Genomic DNA, 22,512 nt, shown 5'->3' with positions numbered 1-22,512 from the left:
CTCAGTGCTCTGGCTCCCACTGAATTTGTTGGAGCCACAAGGTGCTCAACGCTTTTCAAAAGCAGACTGCTTTTTTAGGTGCCCAGATATGAACTAAGGAGGCTAAGACACTCATTGTTAAAAATCTTGTTCCTTGTTTCTAATTCACTGTTTATGCAGTATGTTTACTTTTTGCATGCCACAAAGTATAGAAGCTAGATTGGCCTGCTTATAATTTTATTTTTATGGCACTTATTTCCATAGCATAGTATCTGAGCAAAAGAGTTTACATCCAAAATTCAATGGAAAAAGTTAAAAAAAAAAATAAAAAATTAAAAATTGTGAATTTATCTCTATCTATTAGGTTATGGGGAAAAAATCCTTAATACAAAACCTGCATTTTTCACCTAAACAATTTGTCAGGCTCCCTTTAACCTAGTTAAATGCAGGGATCCCAATAACAAGAAATAATCACAATATCTCTGATGTGTAGCAAACATTTGTTAAAACTTTCCTTAAACAAGTAGATTATATCCTTTCTTCTCTACATTTCTTGCCATGTTATGAAATGTGGCGAACAGTTTTGTTTTATATATTAAATTCATATTATGCACCGATTACCATTTCCACATGTAGTTACAAACAATTTAAAACACATGACTAAATCTAATTGTCAAAAACCATTTTTTTCCTTTCCCCCTACACAAAGAGAATCTTCCTCTCTTAAACATCCCAAAGGAAAAGCGTGCATAAAAAGATAAGCTTTTAACAACATTATGATCTTAACCAACATTGGGCAGTACAACTGTGTCAGCTGAAAACCAGTTTTAAACATTGCCTAGCAGTGCAGAAACTGAGTGTGGTGGGATCTAGCTTCCATAGGGCAAAATGACAATGCTAACGTGTTTTTTTTTTTTTAAACCAAATTAACAGCAAATAATTCTCTCTGTTGCTTGATTGTTTTATACCCCTTGTTTGTAAAATGGAAAGTGGATTCTAAACAGTGTGTTCATAAAAGATGTGGACTTGATCCTGATTTCACTTACCCCAGTCTAACTACATGGAGTCATTGCTGATTTACACCATTCTAAGTCAGATCCACATGAGGCCCTGTGTGTTTATTTTAGTGTTTATGAAAGGTTGTATTTATCTCATAGCAGTGTTTTGGTTTGGTTTCTATTGACAAAACTATGACTTAAGAAAATGTTTGTGATGACAAGAACAGATGTTTCCAGGCAGCTTGCCATAGCAAAAAAATAAATAACTAAATAAATAATCTAATGTTTACTTGTAAGCTGGTGCTGGCTGTTCCATTTTGCCAATGAATAATGATGACCAGTAGCTATTAGCGAATAGTTTAAAATCCTGACTTGACAAGAAGGGAATACATTTATAACTGCCTCTTTGTGTAGTACAATCTGTACCATAGACTGGAATACAATTGCTGTAATCACCACAACATATCTTACTTGGTAACATTTTTCCAAGTCACTTATGGTATGTCTACACTGCAATTAAACACCTGTGGCTGGCCCATGTCAGTTGACTCGGGCTTGGGCTGCAGAGCTGTAAAATTGCAGTGTAGATGTTTGGGCCTGGCTTGGAGCCCACACTCTGGGACCCTCCATACCAACAAGCCTATGTCTATACTGCAATTTTACATCCCCATAACCTGAGTCCCATAAGTCCAAATCAGCTGACACGGCCGTGGGTGTTTAATTGCTGTGTAGACATACCCTCTATGACTGGGATGGAAACCTGAAAGTTAGTAGAACAGATGATCATTAATTGAAAAATCTGGCTAGTATCTCTGAATGTTGGTGGTTTTAATGTAAACTAGAAGCCCTTAGTAGAAACTTGTGAAACAGTCAAGTGACAAAAGCTGGTTGGAGTAGGCGACTGGATGGAAACTACTTGAACTACAGCCATAAGAAAACCTCTAATTCAGAGATCATTGTCTGTCGAGACATTCTCCAACTTCATTTAAACCAACATGCTTAGGAAAAGGTATTCCTGGTTGCTTCACCTCAGGCTCATCAGTAATTCGAAAGAGTTTTTTTGGTAGGTTTGAAGAAATCAGCAACCCATATTGTGTTTTAACGGACAATAGGGATTGGCATAGTCACTCCTATATCAAAGGAAGGGAAAGAAGTATCTGGCTGAATGGCCTGGCAGAACTTGGGCACCTGGAGAGTTGTTGTTTTTGGAAGGCAAATAGGCAAGAGAGAGAGGTTTCTTTTGCGAGCGAACGTGAAAGAAGCCACTGGAAAAGAGGAAGCTTATAATTCTGTTGTTCTATGGCCAAGCTGCTTCTCCCTACCACAGCAGAATATAGGAGTAGAGCCGAAAGATTGGAAAGGCTGACGGGAGCTGGGACTTTGCACTAATGCCGTGGCTGCGATTCTCAGATAAAGAGCTAGGCTCCGAAGTCGTCTTTCAAATCTCAAAAATCCTGATTCCTCATGAAAGGAATGTTATCGAGAATTGGCAGCGATGTGCCTAAGTGTCTTGCTGCCTAACCAAGAGCCGGTTAGTGACTGTGGTAGGAAGACAGCGTATTTTGAAAATAGTTTGTAACATTGAGGTGGTACTCTGCTCAGTCAGAAGCCGCTACATAAACCTGAATGTAAGGCACTCAGGCTGGGGAGAATTGTGTGTGTCGTTTCCCTTATTCACAAGATGCTGGGGAAGCGGGGGGATAATATGCTTTATAAACAGTAAAGGTTACAGGTTTCTAATCAATACATTTAAATATCTTTTGTAATACTATGTTGATATCCTACTTAGTCGAGAATCGGAGAGTAAGAACAATACATATGTGGTGATCTGTCAGCTTTTTCTTAAATGTGGAAGCGGTGCACTAATTTATGGGTGTCGTACCACTGCCCTCTACTGGGTGACACATTGTCAAATTGGTTCCCCCTGTTGGCTGAGCTAATGGAGCTGCCCTTTGGACTGAATGGGACAAGCAAGGCTTAACGTGTAACTTCTAATAGGCCTTTTGCATGGTTCGTGCTTCAGAGAGGCATGTAGAAAATTGCTCTCTGTCAGGGGCTGTGCCTTCAGCCTATCCTCCTTTATCTTAAAACTTCAGTTACTCTGATGCTGTGAATCTAACATGTTGCCATTGGGACATGTTGCCATAAGTACTTGTTGGGGATTTTCTGTTGGAATGATTTTCAGTCAGAAAATGCAGTTTCAGCAAAATCAATTTTTCCTTGGGAAAATCTAGATTTTTGTCAAAAAAAAAAAATTCAGTTTTTCTGTTGGGAGCAGCAAAATGAAATACTTTGTTTCAGGTCAGTTTGCCCTGAATCAGAGTATTTAGCTTCGTTGAACCGACTCAAAACATTTCGTTTCAAGTTAGTTCAATAAAACATTAACACGGGCTTCTTTATCAGCACTTTGCCTTTTGAGAGTTGTCGTTTGGGCCACCATTCTCTCCGATTGTCTGAGCTCCTTAGAGGACTCTATCTCCCATAATACAATAAGGATTTCCTTCTGACCAAGCACTGCATGGTGAATCATGGGAGAGATTCTTAACTCTGGGTGCGTCATGGGAATTATAGTCCATCTAGGCAGCAATTCCTTCTTAAGATGCACTTCTTCAAGCAAGGCTACAGAACCTCATCCGACACCTGCCATTAGAGGGAGAGGCACACCACCCTCTTCTGAAAATAATAAGACCACCAAATAAATGTTGTGTCACTACAGGTTGTGTGTCAGACTCCACCTCTTGCTCATTCTACTTTGTGGCCTCCCATTCTCTTCGCTGTGCTTATATGTTGTCTGCCTCGATTGTAATCTCCTTGGTTTAACAACTTTTTTTTTACATGTCTATAAAACCCCTAGTATATTATGGCCACTATACAGCTAATACCTCACCTTTTTTAACTGTGTACAGCTCTCCCCCTTCTGGCGTGGAGGGGAAAGTCAGCTACCTCCACATCAGCAGCATCCTCCCTTCACACATGCATCTCCTCAATTCCTCACAGAGTTCCCCTGGGGATCTGCATGTGGGGAAAGGATGGGCAGTGGGAGGGTCCAAGGGGGGTTGGGGTAGGGCTTGGGGGGACATGTATCATCTTCTGCATCCCAGCAGAGATCCCTCTGCGGTCCACACTAGGGATCCCTTCTTATAAGTTGTGTCCTGTAGCAGCTGGAGGTGATGCAAAAGAACAGAGTTTCTGTGTATGTGACCCCAAGTCCTTTGCAGTTCCACAAGAACACCATAGACCTGAGGGTGTGTGGGGCAGACTCTCTTTTTTCTGCTGGGTTTAAGCTAAATCCCCTTCTTGCTTGCTCTACCACTTCCCCACCCCCCACTTCCCTGACCGAAGAACATAGAGGATGCTTTGTGAGGAGACCCTCCCAGAATTTTCCTCGCCCGGCTCTGTGTTGATGTTACCACCTGGTAGGAGTACAGTCTAGTCCACGAATAACACATTGAAAGCGGGAGCCAAAGACTTGATGAATATTGACACAGAAATGAAGGAGCCAGCAGTTTTGTCTTTAAGGATAGCATGAGTGACAGACTATTGGGTAGGGAGCCTCTGCACCAATTCCAAAAGACATTACATGCCCATATGCTAAAGCCTATTTTTAAGCTCTGGTGCTAAGACAGAGACATCTTTATTTGAAAGTGAAGATCACTCACATTCTCTCGGCCGTGCCCAGTGTCACAAACATGATTGAAGATAGTGGCATTTTGTGTGTATACCGCAGAAGATTGCCATAATAGTAGGCTTCCCCTTTGCCCTTCTCCCAAACAAAACCCATTTCTGAATTTGTTACTGTCTTCCTTCCACTCTGGAGTATTACTGTAACAGTTAGAAGTGGTTGAAAAGGAAGTAGAGAAGAGTTGTTGAATCTTTAGGTTGTAACAGATTCAATATTAGTCTGATTGCATTTGACATGAAAGCAAAAACCAGAGAACTTTACAGCAGCTTTGTCTAATAATTTGTAGTGATTTTCATATGATCAAAAATTTTCAGTTGCAGCTTCTACTAATTCCATTCTGTGAGAGAAGACACTTCATCCTTCACCAAGATGCTTCAGGCTCATTGTGATACCAAACTCATTTTCATTCCTGCTCTGTGAAGCTGTAACACAGGTTATGCAATTAGCAGGAAAGTATTTGCAGGAATGATAAGGAAAACTTGACAAATGAAGTACTCTCTAGGGGATCCGTTCTGCTGCTGCTTCTCTAAACAGAAGTATATTTTAGTGCCCAATTTAAAGAACAATGTTAAATAATTGAATCCCAAAATTTGACCTTCCTTATTCAAAGGAATGTATGTATTTTATATACATATATATATACACACACTCACACAGAACTATGTTAAAGGAACATTATTAAGATTGCAAAGTCAAGTTCTCCAGAGTTGGAAATGTCAGAATTAAGCTTGCCTGTGCAACCTAAATTCAGCCCCCTTGTGCGTTATGATACAGTCTTTAATTACATGGTCATATGTTATTTTTTCCACAGAACCCCTACCTCATTCAGTGCACAAGATGGATGGAGCTCTCTTAATAAGCAGCAATTCAATATTTTGTCTTATCCTCATTGTTCAGTGTGTGGCCTCAGGCCTTATTTACGGCACACTATGCAAGCCATGCTCTGAAGACAGAATTAATAGTTTCCTCATGGGTTTTCTATGGTGCTCATCACATTATATCTGAGTGCTTCTCAAATATTAATTCATTTATCATCACAAAGCCCTGCGAGATAACGGGGTGGTATTAGCCCATTTTACAGATGGAGAACTGAGGTACAGAGAGATTAAGCTAAAAAATTTCCACTAATTCTGGGTACCCAATTTGAGACAACCAGGACGTGACTTTTTCAGAGTAGTTAGCATTATATAGCATTGTATATGTTCAGAGCACACTTCCCATTGACTTCAGTTGCATCTGTGAGTGTTCAGCACTTCTGCAAATCAGACACAAGGTGAGAAAGTGAGAAACACACAATTAGTGACAATGCGTGAAAAGTTTGGTTCAAAGGACTTGACTAATATCACGGAGTGACTCTGTGGCACTGGTGGGGATAGAATCCAGTTCTCCAGAGGAGCATTCAAGTGCCTTAACCACGAGACCAATCTTTCCCTTCCTGCAGTCCCCTGTCTCATTCACTACATACCTTCCAACTTTTGCAACAAACAAACCAGATATTCTACAGCCAAGTTTTCTTCACTGCACAACCTTGTTTCATCCCCAGAGTGGGTCCATCCTGTGCACTAAATGAGGCCGGAGTCTTGTGGAAAAAATAGTATGTGTTCATGTAATTAAAAACTATCATAATGCATACACAAAAGGGGACTGAATTAAGGTTCCCAGCCAACCTGAATTTTGGCATGACCTAACTTCTGAGTGCTTGACTTTGCAACCTTAATAATCTTCTTCTAACACAGGTTTTGTGTATGTGTGTGTAATGTCCTAGGTTTTTTTTAAAAAATCAAACTGAAAGAACAAAAATTCCATCCATGTGGCATCATATTGACAAACACACGGGTCATCAGCAGGGTTGGAACCTTTAATCCACTGCACAGGCCTCTGCCACTTGAGCTAATGAAGTAACTGAGAGCAATAGTAGGTTGTCATTCGCTATGTCAACCAGCACTAGGGATGGGATATAAGGGACATGCTTTGCCAGTAGGTTTCACAGATATTTGCTGACAAATGGATAGGAATCTTGGTTCCAGGACACGCTCCGGATCAGAGTGTTCTCTAGTGGTCAGAGGCCCTTCTGCCCATTTCCCCCAAGCTTGACCCCTTCTGTCTCAGTCCTGTCTCTTCATTATGGTTGCCAGACCTCCAGGATAGTCCTGGAATCTCAAGGAATTACAGATTATGTCATGTGATGAAACTCCAGGAATATGTCCAACCAAAACTGGCAATCCTACAGTGTTCACTGCCCCTGACTCTTTTCTCAGTCCTATTCTCCTTGCCTACTATGCTTGTGGAGACCTTGCAGCCAGCATAATACCTCTCTTGTGAAGGGAGTGCACTTGCCAATGGTCGTCAGTACAATGTAAGAAAAGATTCAGCAAGGGTTCCTCCCCTGCACAGCTTTCCAGTTTCGTAGACTGGGCCACATCCCCATTTTACCTAGTCATTAGATGTGTCTCTTATGAGGTACTAAGCACAGCTGGCAGCACTTTTTTAGCCTTTTCTCTCTCTCTTCCTCCGCCTGTGCCTGAGAGAATGCAAGGGGCTCCCAGAGTTTTCTGCTGCTGAGTAGGAGTGGAACGAGTCTGGTGCACAAACGAGGAAGTAAATGAAAGAGCAGGATCATGTTGGTTTGTGGTGGATCAGAAGCACAAGGTGGGGCAGGGAGTGGGAAATCAATGATTTGATAAATCCTTGAAGAAAGCAATTTTATTTTCAAGGCTCATGGAACTTCAAGCACCTTTATGAACCTTGAAAAAGGTTCAGCTTTAAATTGGCCTCATACAGAGAATGAAAACTGTACAAGTAAAGAATTATTTTAAAGATGATTTGAAGGGAACTGTCAAAACTTCCTCAGCATTAGCTATGTACTGAATGCCCCCTGTTGCCACATGAAAAGAATGGTCCACATGTCCATTTAAAAGGTGCTTCTATTTTGTCTTATGATATTCACCCCTATTTGGATTGCAACCTCCCCTTTGATGCAGTGTCCCACTACAGACTCTTTTTCTGGCAATCAACCCACTGTAGCTCAGAGCTGTCTGTGCCATGTCAGATTAGTGCCATTTGTTTACTACCCTGTGTGGTGTTGCCAAAATATTTGTAAAGTATAACTTTAGACATTTTTGCAGCATAAAATACACTTACATATTTTGCACAACCATGCGGCATAATGAGCCTCCTGCCAAACACCCTCTCCATGACCCAAACAACTAACTCACTTTATTCCATACTGTCTGGCACTTCTGTCTTTAGTGGGATTTCATAGCTGATGTGGTATTCCAAGCTTAGTGGATGCCAGATGTTGGCTCGATGCAAAAGCCCATGATCGGACTGGGGCTGGACACAGTGGGACCCTACAGAGGGAGAAGGACCATTTCAAGCTAATGCTATGTTTGACCAATAATGGTCCCAATCTTGAGCTGCTTACTCAGGCAGAACTCCCAGTGCGAGCATGCCTAACAAGTAGAGTTTTATGTTAAGTACAGACTGGCATTGGGTCTTTAATAAATATTTATTAAATGTATATATTCCAAAAAATCCCCAGTCAGATTTAGCAGACTGACATATCATAGCCTGGCTTTGGGGTGCATTTGAAACACATTTTTAAATTGGAAGGAATTGTGACAATTCCCTTCGCTAGTCATCTTTACATGGACACACTCAAGAAAACTGGGGTCCAGTGAAAAATTAAATTAAATTATTAAAGGAGAACATCAAAGGTTACAGAACCAGAAGAGTCTGAGAAAGTAATTGCTAGACCAAAGCAGGACATTTAGAGGAACAGCTGAAGAAGAAATATAGGTATCAAGAAAGTAATTTCCCTCAACTACTCCTGTGTTTCACCATAGTGTTTTAGGGCTGGATTCTAATCCTTCTCCTTCATTTTGGTTGGCTATGGACTTCAGTAGGACAATTGGTGGAGTAAGATACTATTCAACATGTATCAGAAGAGCATCAGTATCAGGCCCTCATAATTTTTTAAATGTTTGGTGAAAGTAGAATGGTTGTAGTTCCATATGTTTTAACCCCCATCTGCATTTTATTTTGATTCAGACCCCAGGCTTGGTTAAGAAGCCAATGGTTGATAGCATTCTTTGTCTGCGTGATCAGAGGTGGAAAGATGTCCGGAGCCTGCTGACCCCAACCTTCAGTGCTGCTAAAATGAAAGAGGTAAGATGCCGTAAATGCCACGCCTCTAATCCAAAGGACCTAATGTTTTGTCTTCTGCAAGCACTTTCCTTGCATGCTGCTCTTCAAGGGTATTTAAAGGACGATCAACATGCCATTGTCAAACTGTTCAGGCTGCATTATCGTGTGTGTGTATCAACACATTGTGGGCCAGTGCCTCAGCTAGTGTAAATCAACATAGCTCTAGTGACTTCAGTACAGTTGTGCTGTTCTATATCAGCTGAGCATCTGGCCTTATAACTTTCTCCCGTAAGAAATCAGCTTGCCCATAAAAGTGTGGTAGATGTACATAATTAAATAAATAAACTTTTAAACATAAGCTGCTCTGATTGATTAAAGTACCAAAATGTTAATGCTCCCTACCAATCAGAGCACAGCTTTTCAGTATTTGCAGAATTAGCAGCTCTCACTTTTTAATGCACAAACCTCCGGTCAGTCTCTTTTCATTCCCCTCCTCCCCCCCAACCCGCCCCCTTTAGTCTTTAATTCTGGGATATAACAGAAATAGGTCACTGGAATAGAATGTGGTTGCAAGATAAACATCACTGTCTGAAAATAAATATTTCAGCATTGACCTGCTGCTAATTTTCTATACATTTCTCAGCAATTATCTACCAGTAGGAGACCATTATCCTGCAACAAAGTTCTATTCCGTTGACACTATTTCTCTTAATTAAATGCAGAGTAATGATTGACTGGTTAAACTCTGCTTTAAAACAAATCTTCCTTTTTGCATTTATGCTGAAAAGGAAATACATTCCTCACTCTGGTGCCCGGTTCTTGCTTGTAAAATTTTCCATTGAGCAGAAGCGTGTGTTATTTTGACATGCTACTGTCGAAATCCACAGTAACATCTAAATGTGTCTGGCTTCTTTAGCTCTATAGACAGCAGTTGCTTAGCAACACCAGCTGTCACCTCCTTATTATGGTAAATTCTAATTGGCCATAAGCCTGGCAAAGGACCGCTGATTAATCAGAACTGACAGTATCATTGGTTATGCGCCTAGACACTGACTCTGCCACTGGCTTTATAGCAAATTTCATAGATGGGATTTTTAAATATTCAAATGATTATTCACTAATGGTCTGGCTGAAGAGGAGAGTTTTTTTGCATTTCCTTAGCTAAAATTAATCTTTTACTGCACATCGGCCGCATAGAGCAGTTTGGGGCTTCAGCTTTTTGCTGTTTAAACTAACGAAAGATTAAACCAATCACCACGCAGTTTGTACAGAGCAACCCCTGCTGGCACCAGTCAGGCATACTTTGGGGGCGGGGAAATATATGCATCACCACAAAAGCACAATGTTCAAAGAATAAGTGTTTGCACAATTAATTTTTTAATGTCTCGGGGGAAGAATCCACACTGTTACATCTCATGCTTGCTTGGCAGTGGAGGAACAACACCGGAGGAGATTAAAGCTAGAGGGTTAAGCAGTATACTGACTTGATGTCTAGCAGCAAGCTCATACGTGCAAACTGCACCATTTATATTTTAGCCTTCTAATCAGTTCTAGCTTTTGCTCCCTGTTCCAAACTCTGTATGCGGAGATTGTGAACATGCTGTTAATTACTAGAAAAAGGGGACTTTTCCTACTCTGCTATACAAGATGAGGAAGGGAGTGTTCAAGTCTAAACAATCAGGGAAGAGCTTCCTTCGAACAATGCTACCTCTGTGTTTGTGTGTGTCTGGAATGCCCCTCTCCCCCTTTGCTGAGAAATGTTCTCTCCAGTTTAAGGGGTCCCACAAGTAACCTAAATCAGTTAATTCATTTGCTTCAGCAGCGGCATTCAGTATCTATTCTGTTTCTGCTGCACGATGCTTGCTTTTTTCCAGCAGAAAATGATACATCTGAATATGGTGCTTTCCTGGTAGGGGTGTTCTTGGTTATTTTAGATGATTCTGTGTGAAATTAAATAACCTCTTTTGAATGTATATGCTCCTCATCCTTGTATATCATTTTAAATCAATAGTAGTGTTCTGTCCTGGGATTTGAGTTTATCATGATTTAACTCCTCGCTCACACATATTTCTTACTGCTGCTTAATTTAGAAGTCATACTAGAATTTCTCAAAGAAAATCAATACTCATTCATTGGTGTCCATCCCCCCCCCCCCCCCCGCCCTTTTTAATCCTCCCCCTTTAGTGCTTCCTGCAGAGCCTCTAAAGTACTGCAATGATAGAAATACCATTTTTAGTATGGACCATATTACAGTGAGGCCTGGTGCTCAAAGCTTTTCTATGTAATTAATCCTATTAGTGTTTCCATTATAAAACCCTTTTTTTCTAGGAATTACAAATTGGCTGCTTTTGGTGTAAAATTTGGCATCTAAGAGGCTGGGTGAATTGCTTGTATTTTTTTCCCTCCTGCAGTATTTTTCATTTCTACCATGCTCAATCCATGCATCGTGGGTGGGGGTTTGTTAGCCTCTAACGCTGCAAGGTGGTATCACATTTTAATGCACCATGTTGTCATCATGTTACGATGCTACCCCAGCAAGGTCTGTCATTTGCGACCCTGTCCCAAGAGTGGGAGTGGCAGGAAAAGGCCAGCTGCTTCATGAATAGTTCTGCTTCCCAGGAACTGGCCCAGCTCCTCTCCCAGATCATGGCGGGGGGGCCTAAGCACAAGCCTACACGGCAGTAAGAAAATACACCCTTTTCTCATTTTTTTCTGAAGCATTTGCATCACCATGTCCCCTGGTGTTCTGCTATGCCCTAATTCCCTGGGGTGCTAACATGCTGTTCCACGGCATTTACAAAGACTGCAAAAATCCTCAGTGGGTGCTGGGAGTTGTACATTAGCAATGCAGGTTACAGCTCCATTCTGAGCAAACCATTGTCTACCTGGATGCTATAGGATAACAGGTACTTTGAATCTGTGTGCTGAAGACAATCAGCACAGCTGCTGGATAAATTACACACACACCTGGAGAACTGGGTCTAGGAACCCTAGTCCTTCAGTTTCAAAAACATTGACTTCTACTTCTTGAGCTATATCTTCAGAGCAGGTAGTAATGGTAGGTTCCTTATCTATTCTGTGGGCTAGTAACTAGGGAGCAATGTCACATGCAGAAAGCTAGTACTTTATGATATGATGCAGCCAAGAATGCCTTCTTTGAGGCAGTTTTTCTGTGGCTAGATGGGAGGCCTGGACTGAGAGGCCTACAAGGCCCTCACCTCACCTTGTTTTTCCACAAAGCAGGGAAATGGTGTGGTTGTGACATTCACTAAGCAAACCTGAGGAATTTCACCTGACTCTCTGTTCTATTCCGAAAGAAGTCAACCAGAGGCAGACACCAAATATAGAAAATTTCAACAAAGCAGAGGGTTATTAATTGTCAGGTGACCCGGCCAGTGCTGCCTACACTCGGGGAATTGTTTTTCCAATGTGTTTCGACATTTTCTGCGTGACTTCCACAACGCATTCACTCTGAATCTCCTAATTTGTTTGCATTAAAAGGTAAATGCTATTTGAACACTCTTTTTATGGGGTTCCATATGCTGTGTTTTTTTCCTCCCTTTTAATTTTCTTTTTCTAATGAACATAAAAAGGCTAGTAAAGCAGCTCACTCTCATTACAGGAGGTTTTAATGCTTGATCATGTGAGTCATTCAGGTATCGTAATGACGAGTGCAGTATAAGAACATGGATTCTTAGGCCTTGATCCTGCAGTCAGATCTGTTGTGTGGACTTCTGCACTCATGTGGAGCCCCATTGGAGTCACTAGCAAATCTGATTGCAGGATAGGCCATAGATTATAAATGCTTTGGGGCAGGGCACATCTCTTCCTTTATTATTGTCCAGCAGATAGCCAATGAGGCCCCTGATTGAGACTTCTGAGTGCTGCTACAATAGGAGCAATAAATAATAAGACTAGACTAGGAGAGGCAGCACAAGAATGGGAGTCGGGCAATCTGGGTTCTGTTCCCAGCTCTGACATTGACTTCCTGCATGACCTTGAGAAAGGCACTTAAGCACACTGGGACTCAGTCTCTTCTTCTGTAAAAAGGGGATGATAAGGTTACAAGGTTGTTATAAGACTTACTTCATTAATGATGTCAGTCACATGCTTTGAGGTCCTTGGATAAAAGGTGCACTGATGTATCCGAGCTACCGCCAAGATTCTTTTAAAGTTCTCTCCAGCTATAATATAATAAAGCAAGAAAACGTGCTAGGGTGTTTGTTCATGCTGTAGTGATCTTGGTGCCCTATTTAGCATTTCTTGATAAAAGTAAAGAATGCACCTCTGATGATCCGGCATTTCTGGACCCCTTGTCAGACTTGATAAATAACTCTACTCTCTTTTACCGCCAGCCCCAGCAGAAGTCTATTGATTTTTATTTATTCTGATTGTGCTGCAGTGCTCTTGCCATCTCCTATCAGTATACCTGTAATCCTCTCCACCACTGCCACCCATTAAAGCACAAAGTTAAAGTGTGCAACATAGAGCAGCATTGTCCTAAACAATCTGTGAAATGGAGCTTGTGTTAATGCAGTTTTCTACCTGAAGAGGGTTGCAAAGCAGAACTTGGGATGATATTGTACAAATTACCAAAAAAAAAAAAAAACCCCAAAAATTCAACCCCTCTCATGCCCATTTCAGACATTTGGATCTACCAGAACCAGCTAAAAGACAGGGTGTGACAGTGGCGGCTGTGGAGCGGAATTCTGCGTGTAGCTCTGTAACTCCCTTGTAGCTCTCCATGAATCAAAGATATTTTGAAGGTGCCCCGCAGTACTGCGCCGTGGTGGCTGGGCTTTTCAGCAAAATGCTGCTGTTTTGGAGCTCCTTACTGAAATATACCCATCTATATTATGCAGGTTGGGGAGCTGGAGCAGTTGTCCCATAGGCAGGTCCTTCATTAGGAAAAGCTGTTTCACTAAGTTAACAGTGAATGACACGGAGAATTGGAATGAAGGTACGTTAAAAGAAGGGAGAGAAATTTTGGGTGACAGCGTAAGAGTCAAGGAAGATCATTTGTGGGGTGGGATCCTGAGTGTCCCTTATGCCCCAGTGTTAAAACCTTCACTGGGGATCTGATCAGTTAATTGCAAATAAAGAGATGCCGTTTCTGTTTGTCTTCTCTAGTGCTTGAATATGGGGTTGATGAACACTGGTATGAGCCCCCACTCCACAAATGATCTTCCTTGACTGTCCTATGCTGTCACCCACAATTTCTCTCCCTTCTTTTTTCCCTTAGCTCTCGTAAACTCCTGTTTCTTCAGTCAGCTGGACTAGTGGGAGCTCCTCAGATCCTGTCTACATGCCACTGGGATTGGGAGATGGAGTCCCCAGAGCAGATTCTCCATTATTGGCCAAGCTGCTGCTTAATCTACCTGCTGCTAATGTTCCAGCACCTGTCCTTCATGGGCTTTGTAGTTCTTTTCTCCCTCTCCTCACACAGGGTTTCTTTCTGTGGATCTGATCAAAAGCCCTTCATAATTAATGGAAAGTGTCCCATTTACTTCGGTGGATTTTGGATTAGGCCCCTAGTCCCTAGGTGGTGCCTCAAGACCACCAGTACCAGGGGCGGGGACCCTGCTGAGAAAGTTTTTCTAACTGTGTGTCAGACCAACAAAAAAGTGTCAAGAGGGCATAATCGCTGAACTCTGTGTGTGTGTGTGTGTGGTGTGTGTGTGTGTGTGTAATGAAGGCATTAGAACATGCATTGAGGCCCCAATCCAACAAAGTACTTGAGCACCTGCTTCTGTGTTTTGCTAGATCGGGGCATGAATAAAGAGGATAAAAAGAAATATTAACAGCTGTTTGATTGACTGAGCTAATTGACAGTTCATCCTGGGCATTGAATGAGGCAGGAAAGTCTGTAGAACAAATGGGATGCGATAATTTAATTAAACACATTGTCATAATCCATATGCACAATGAGGTAGAATTAAGGTTACACAGGCCTTAATTCTGGCATTTCCAACTTTCTAATGTTTGGCTTTGCAACCTTAGTAATATTATTTCAATATAGTATTTTCGGTATAGTATTTGTGTGTATATGTCGTGTGCACATTGTGCCATCTAGCTACAGACATTATAGGCGAACTGGCAGCACCATTTGTGACAAAACTTCCTATTTAAAGGCCCTAATTTCAGTGACTTATAGTTTTGCCAAATTTTAACCGTTCAGGCTACAGTTTTGCATGCTGGATGTTTGCCTCAAGTTGAATTTTTTTTTTTTTTTTTGAATACTTCAGTGGGAATGCCTGCTTTCTCTGAGACTGAGGCAAGGTTAAAAATAGGAGGTTTTTCTCATGTTAAAAATGCTGGCAACATTTTTTGAGACTCTCTGGTGCCTCCATGCTTTGAAGTAGGGCTTGAAATTTAAAAGTGGGTGGCCTTTGTTTCAAAGATGTGCCTTTTTCTGTCCCTGTGAAAATCCACTCAAATTTGGCTGAGTTACAAGCCTTTGAAAAATTACAGTTCACACGTGCTCAGTAGAGACTTGCTAGAGGTTTGCATCTAAAATCTCCTGTGGGGGGAAAAAAAAGTATGTGTTCATATCATTAAAGACTGTATCATAATACATAAGCAGAAAGGGACTGAATTAAGACTGCCCAGGCTCTTGATATGCTGTAGTTCAAACAGGAATTAATTCAGGGAAATCCTAAGGCCTGTTAAATAATCACAGTGGTCATTTCTGGTTTTCTAATCCATGAATTAATGTTCACCAGACCATAGTATAGTAATGACAGCTCTTGTGCAATACAGTATGAACATCTGAATGATTATTACTGCTGATCATACCCATTACTGATGATCAGCATTGACAATCTTACTGATATTTTAACTACTATTTTTAATATATAAAGGCAAGGTTTTCATACTATAGCAGCAGACAATTGGTTAACCAGACTTGCTGAAGAGTGAGATAGTTATTATGGAAAATTGCTACTATGACATGATATGGTTAGAAAATAAAACCCTTTAGGGTGGAAAGGATGTCTAGTGAGTCCTGTATACCATCCCCATGCATCAAGCCAGGAATCTAATACTGCTTAACCCCGTTTAAAACTGTGTTAGCCTATCATCTTCCTGACAGAAGAAGCAGCCTCGGTCCACCAACCTCAGTGGTAGCGAGCATGAGTAACCAGCAGGAGCTGCCAATGATTGCAAAAGGGAAACATACCATGCAAACCCGTCCCTCTGCCCCCAGAGACTATCAGCAGATGATCTTCAGACACTCCCATTAAAATGGGCACCATCTGACTGGGTGATTGGTGTTGTTCCACCAACTAGGTTCTCATCCTGAGCCTGATTCTGTGCTGTAGGATGAGCTGTTTGGAAGGAGAGAACAGTGGAGCAGCCCCAGCGGAGCAGATTGGAAAAGAGAGAGGGGAGAGATGGTTGGTAAAGGAGGAGGTGGGGTGGGAGAAAATAAAACATTTAAAAAAAAATAATCTGAGGTGGAACCAACATTACCTTGAACATTTTGTTCGTATGTTGTTCATCTTTTAGGACTATTTTGAGTGTAAGATTTTTGTGGCAGAGAACATGTTTTCCTATGGTATATTGTGGGGGCTAAAAAGGAAGATAATCAATAATAATGATTAAATATGCAGAAATGTGGTTAATCAAGAGGAGTGTGACTGATGCTACTGAGCAAAGTAAACATCTCTGTGTACTGTGCATACATAGTATCAGAAATTAATTGTTCTGTGCCAAACCATGTATTGGCAGGATTACACAAGGAAGGCCCTGGCAACAAGGAAAACCCAACCGTAAGCGCTCTTTTTTGGCAGACAGAAATAAATCTGGCCACTGGGCTACTATTGCCATTAGATAACTGGCAGATCAAATATTTACAAGGAACATCTTGTTTCAATTTTACTCCATTATGTTACTACCAGCTAGTCAGAATGCACAGAACTGGAGTTTATTTACCTAACAGAAAATCATAGGTTGCGGTGATCTTGGTTGTGGTCTCCAGGGCATAGCTGCTCAGTGTGTTTATTACTGTAGTAAGTTTTTAAATATTTTCTGTAATTTCTCGTCTCCCCCCCACCACCACCAAGCACTATTTTATTTTTCTTGATGGTTAAACAAAGGTCTTACATTTATTGATTCATGCGCAATTTATCAGCCTGTGTCTTTTTATTTATTTATCATTGTCATTTATGTCCCCTCCAAGACAAAGCTAAATATATATCCTGTATAGTTTTCTTATGCAAATAATTTTATTGTCAATGTATCCCTACCTTTCAACAATTCCTGCATACATTCACAATGAATCAAATCCTTGTGGACGTCCATTTCCTTGGGCAGATTTTACCAACAAAAAAAATCTTATGGGTAGAACTGAAGTGCAACATTATTCAGAGACCTCAAGGGCTGGCAGAGTGAGGAAAGTTCAGAGCAATAGAGTGAGATGCCTCGTCCACCCCCCCCCCCCCCATCAGCTATTGGAAAGCAGTAACAAGCACCTGGATGGCTGCATGTCCGGTGATGAAGAATGAGGGAGGAAATAAGGCAATACAAAGAGAATATATAATGATCATCATATGTGTAATAATCATACCTGTTTAAAATACTGATTTTTGGTTTGCTCTGGGGTTTGGCAAAAGCTCTGGGGGGGTGGGGGGTGGGGGAGGGAGTTTGCCTTCCGCTCTAGCCTGGGGCACAGCTCACTTGCTGGTGGATTCTCTGTACCTTAAAGTCTTTAAACCATGATTTGAGGACTTTAAGAACTCAGTCATAGGTTAGCGGTTTATTACAGGAGTGGTGGGTGAGGTTCTGTGGCCTGCATTGTGCAGGAGGTTAGACTAGATTATATTGGTCCCTTCTGACCTTTGAATCTGAGAGTCTCCTTGAATTATTCTGTTACGTGGATGGGTTTAATCCAGAGGTTACAAAATAACATTTCACACCATTTCAACCTGTTTAACAGAAATCTGTTAATTTCACAGCATCATTTGAGAAGAATCTCTTTGCAAGGGACTTTCCTTGGGAAGCCAGAAGGGAAAGGAGATTGCACTATAATATGGTATCTTAACTCCCCTATCCTCTCAGCTATTTTTGCAGAATGCTAATCTGGCTTCATCAGTATTCACATTATGAGATTTCCAGTATGGGGCATAAATCAATCCAGTTTTGAACTAAAATAGTAATGTCCTGTTCCTGTAAGTATAGGCACGAAAGCTCAAGTGACTAACAATATTCCTAACTCAGAATGTTGCCTTCAGTAAACATACTGGATGCTCATCCACTGATCTCTTGGCTGTTTGCACTGCGGACCATATGTTCAGATGGCACTGTGCCTGTGTACAGAGTGTTATGCCAGTTTCACAACGGGAGAGGTGCCAAGCAACCACGGACTTGGATGGGCAGCCCACATTGCTCTGTTGATGTAGCAAGAGGATGCAGTGAGTCATTTTTTGGTAAGAGTGTCAGAGTAGTGGCACAAGCCTGTTTGCTTTTCTCATGCTGGTTCACATCCCTGGGCTGAAACAGAATACTGGATAGGAAGGCAAGGAGGGTATGGGGCTTACAGGTATGGGCAGCTTGTATTGCAGTGGGCACATATGATAGTCACTGGGGACACAATGAGGTATCAAATCATAGATTGTAGAGAAGTACAATTCATGGTCCCTGTGAAGAAAAGGACATAGAAGACGGTGCTGCTAGGGGACACAGATCACAAGCAGTGCACTAACCCAAAGTAGTCAACTCACCCATGGATCATAACTGTGATTGCTGCCTGATTGTCAGGCTCTGCAGCAGAGTTAGTCTCCTGGCAACTCAACACATGCAGCTGGCTTGCAGCCGGCTACCTGATTGACTGCACCACCCGATTAGTCAGGCAGAGCAGCTAGCTGGCTGTTAGCCCGACACCAGTTGCAGCTCTCTGGTTGCTCAGTGCATTCGCTCCCACAGCTGCAATCCTCCATGTGCCTGCTGCTCCTCACCGTGTTCCTCTGTCCTGCTCCAGCCCTGCTCCTGTCTTGTTTTCCAGCCTTGCTCCTAACTCAATCCTTGTTACCTCAGTTTGCTCCTGGTCCTGGCTTCCGGACCTCTGAGGCCCCACCCCCTGCCCCGCCTCTTCTCCCAAAGCCCTGCTCCTGCTCCATGTCTTCCCCCCGAAGGTCCTCCCCTGTTGCTGGCTGGATCATCTCCACCTCCCTCCCACACCAGCTGGGCTTCCTCTACTCTGGGGCTGGGATGGGAGCTGCTGCAGCCTGACAAGGAACCTGCCTGCAGGTGAGAGGCAGCCCTGGTTGAGCAGGGGCTGATGTGGGTTAATGACCCAGTTCCTCCCCCCGCCCTGCGGTAACCAGACTTTTGGTATCTGGTCAGTACGTCTGGTTTAAAACTGGGCACCTGGCAGCCCGATGGCACCCAGACACAGAAGACAAAATCCGAACTGTCCAGGTGAAACCCCAGCTGGGTGGCAATCCTACTTTCCCTGACTCCAGCTCTGACCCTTTCCCTGGCTGTTAGTTCCTGGTCCCAGCTCTGACTCCTGGTGTGGTTACTGGTTTCTGACTCTGGCCCTGACTCTTGGACTGGATCTATTTCCCAGTTCCTGCTTCGACCACTAGGCCTGACCCCTCCCCCCTGCTCTAACACTGATGCTTTTTTATGTGTGGAGGTACATTGCTCAATACCAGATGGACTTTTGATCATTGCTCAGCTTTTGCCCTGGCTTGTAGGAAGCAACAAAGATGAATTACTGCTCTATTTAGCCATAGCTAGGCCAGGATTAGATCCACTCTCGACCATCATGTGTCAGCACCTAGGAAGAACTGTTAGCAGAGTATTTGGATGAGCATTAACCACGTGTGTATCCAATTGCCATTCCCAAGAGCCTTTCCCCCATGTAGTGATAACACTGTTCTCTGCTAGTGGACTATAGCACCAGGCATTTATATGGTGCTTTGCTACCATAGGCTTCAGATCTGCAAAACTCACTGACTTCGACAGGTACGTAAGGATCCATGCGTGCTGATCCCTTTTTCAGAATTGCAGCCATAGATGTTCCCTGTCCTCGAGAATGTACCATCTAATTGTTAATGTATCGTTCATACTGGTAATTGTAAATCACCATCTGTATTGGGTTGGGGCACAATGGAGAAAAGAGGTGGCGTGTCTTTGTCTGAGCGCAGTCTAAATTGGAACCACAGCCAGACAGAAACCCAAAGTCTGTGGACATTCAGTCAGGATTTCCTGACTTGCATTTATTTAGGCTATGCAGCAGCCAGTTGGTGGAGCTGGCCCGGTCTTTGTGGCCAGAACCGAGAAACAAGGGGTGTCTGTCTGTCTGCCTGTCTGACTCTCTAAGATTCCTTCTTCCTCAGGAAAATTACTCACCCACTGATACAGAAGATCTTATGAGTGCTGTACCATCTCCTGTATGTAACTAATATAGAGGAATTTATTGGTTTTTGGTTTGTTTTTTTAATTCTACCCATGCATGTTCCTTTTCAGATGACTCCGCTCATAAACCAAGCATGTGATGTCCTGCTGAGTAACTTAAAGATCTATGCAGATTCCGGCAAGGCTTTTGATATCCAAAGGTACAGTCACTACAAATGAGAACCACCTTTTCAAAATGCAGTAATTGAACAGTCGCACTTGCTCTCAATATGCACTTTCTTTCCAAAAGGAATTCTCAGTCTTTTTCAGAGGCTGGACCACAGCTTAATGCAGGATGTGTCTGATGGGACACTTCACCTTTGTAGTCATTATCACTCTACAGGTACAGCTTCACTGCAAAGCAAACCCTGCGGTACTGAGTCTCAGAACCTGAGTTGATTGACTTGAGTTCTCAGGTCTTGGGCTGCGGGGCTAAAAATAGCAGTGTAGATGTTCCCTCTCAGGCTGGAGCCCTGCCTCTGAAACCCTGCAAGGGTCTTGGGCTCCAACCCAAGCAGGAATGTATACGCTGCTATTTTTAGCCCCGTAGCCAAGCCTCACAAGCCCAAGTCAATTCATCAGTCTGTGTCCAGTCAGTACCCCATAGTCCACTAAAACATATGAACACAGGACTTGCCATACTGGGACAGAACCATTTAGTCCAGTATCGTGCCTCTGATAGTGCCAGTACCAAAAGCTTTCCAGGAACTCCATGATAGGCAGTTGTAGGATAATTTGCCTCCCCATTAGTTCTTATCTTCATCACTAAATAGTCAGAGATTGGCATAAACCCTAAAGCATGAGATTGAAGATCCCTTTCAAAATTTTTGTTGGCATTAACTATTATAATTCTGGTTATTCTTGTTATCTATGTTAATGTCCAATTTCTTTTTGCATCTTGTTAAATTCTTGGCCTCAATAACTTCCTGTAGCAATGAGTTCCACAATCTAATTATGTGTTGTGTGAAAAAATATTTCCTTGTATCAGTTTTGAATTTGCCAACTTTTAATTAAATTGAATGTCCCTTTGTTCTTATGTTATGAGATAGGGAGAATAGAAGTTCCCAATCTACCTTTCTAGACCATTTCATATACAAGTATATAGTTATTTTTTATACTTGTATCATATCCCCTCTTATTCATCTCCTCTGTAAGGTAAACAATCCTAGTCTCTGCAATCTCTCTTCATATGATAGTTTTCCCATGCCCGTAATCATTCTTGTTGCCCTTCTCTGAACCCCCTTTAATTCTGCACTGTCATTTTTTATATGAACTCTTGGATGTATGCCATCTCTTTCTTTTTAAATTATCATTTTGTTCCAGTACCTCTTCTTCTGACACCTTCATCTCTGATAGTACCTCATCTTTATTAGCAGGAAAGAGCAGGTCCAGAGTAGTATCTCCCCAGTATCCTCTGCAATGCAGACTGATGCAAAGAAATAATTTAGTTTCTCAGCAATGTCCTTGTGTTCCTTAGTTGCCCCCTTCAACCACTGGTGATCTGCCAACCACCAGTGGTCCATCGACCACAGTTTGAGAAATGCTGCTGTACAATATGCGAGTAGAAATTATTGGCAGGGTTATTAGGACCACTCTTCCAGATAGGGAATCTGCTTTTGAGCTAAAGCTTTTTCATGGTCAAAGCACCAGAGAATCTGATATCCGGAATCAAATTGGTCTTTCGTAAGACGACATAGGGGCTGTAACCGTGCATGATTTGATAGTTGTTTATGAATCCCTGACACATTGCATTTGATTTATAACATGTATAAACAGACTTTTTTTCTTTTTATGATTTGGAAGTACATTTCCTGACCCAAAAGGGTTATATAAACAATATTAAAATTTCTCACATGAACTTTAGAGGAGGCTGGAGGCTGCTGTTATTAATAGCACTTAGCCTTTGTTGTTTGGTGTTAGAAAAATAAATGAAAAAATGTGCTGTAGGTGAAACTCAAATCTAATGAAAATTGACTCAGATCTAAAAAACAAAGGGGAAAAATGTATAATGTAATATTTGGGGAAGCAGATATTGAGGGAACAAGTTAAGAATTACTTAGACAAGTTAGATGTCTTCAAGTTGGCAGGGCCTGGTGAAATACGTCTTAGAATACTTAAGGAACTGTCTGAAGAGATTTCCGAGCCATTAATGATTATCTTTGAGAACTCATGGAGGACAGGAGAGATCCTAGAGGACTGGAAAAGGGCAAATACAGCACCTATCCGTAAAAAGGGGAATAAGGACAACTGAGGGAATTACAGAGTAACCAGCTTGATTTCAATACCTAGAAAGATAATGCAAATAGT

General features: G+C 42.0%; 1 protein-coding gene and 1 long non-coding RNA gene across 2 annotated transcripts in view; one reads left to right on the top strand and one right to left on the bottom strand.

Annotated features, from left to right (window-relative positions):
- Positions 1-22,512, top strand: part of TBXAS1 (thromboxane A synthase 1) — a 278,530-nt gene that overhangs the window by 160,089 nt on the left and 95,929 nt on the right. Inside the window, exons 6-7 of the mRNA XM_067536094.1 lie at positions 8,710-8,826; positions 20,278-20,366. Of these exons, the coding sequence (XP_067392195.1) occupies positions 8,710-8,826; positions 20,278-20,366 (206 nt within the window). The remainder of the gene's footprint in view (positions 1-8,709; positions 8,827-20,277; positions 20,367-22,512) is intronic.
- LOC137145387 (uncharacterized) overlaps positions 7,908-22,512 on the bottom strand; it is a 34,459-nt gene continuing 19,854 nt past the window's right edge. The window contains exons 2-3 of the long non-coding RNA XR_010917647.1: positions 12,892-12,989; positions 7,908-8,009 (exon numbers count right to left, since the gene is read on the bottom strand). This is a non-coding gene — a long non-coding RNA (uncharacterized lncRNA). The remainder of the gene's footprint in view (positions 8,010-12,891; positions 12,990-22,512) is intronic.

This window comes from Emydura macquarii, unplaced genomic scaffold (assembly GCF_026122565.2).
Source record: "Emydura macquarii macquarii isolate MOO-44397 ecotype Brisbane River unplaced genomic scaffold, CSIRO-AGI_Emac_v2 contig_3530, whole genome shotgun sequence".
Classification (NCBI taxonomy): domain Eukaryota; kingdom Metazoa; phylum Chordata; order Testudines; family Chelidae; genus Emydura; species Emydura macquarii.
Note: the sequence above shows the minus strand (reverse complement) of the source record. Positions and strands in the feature narration are given on the sequence as shown.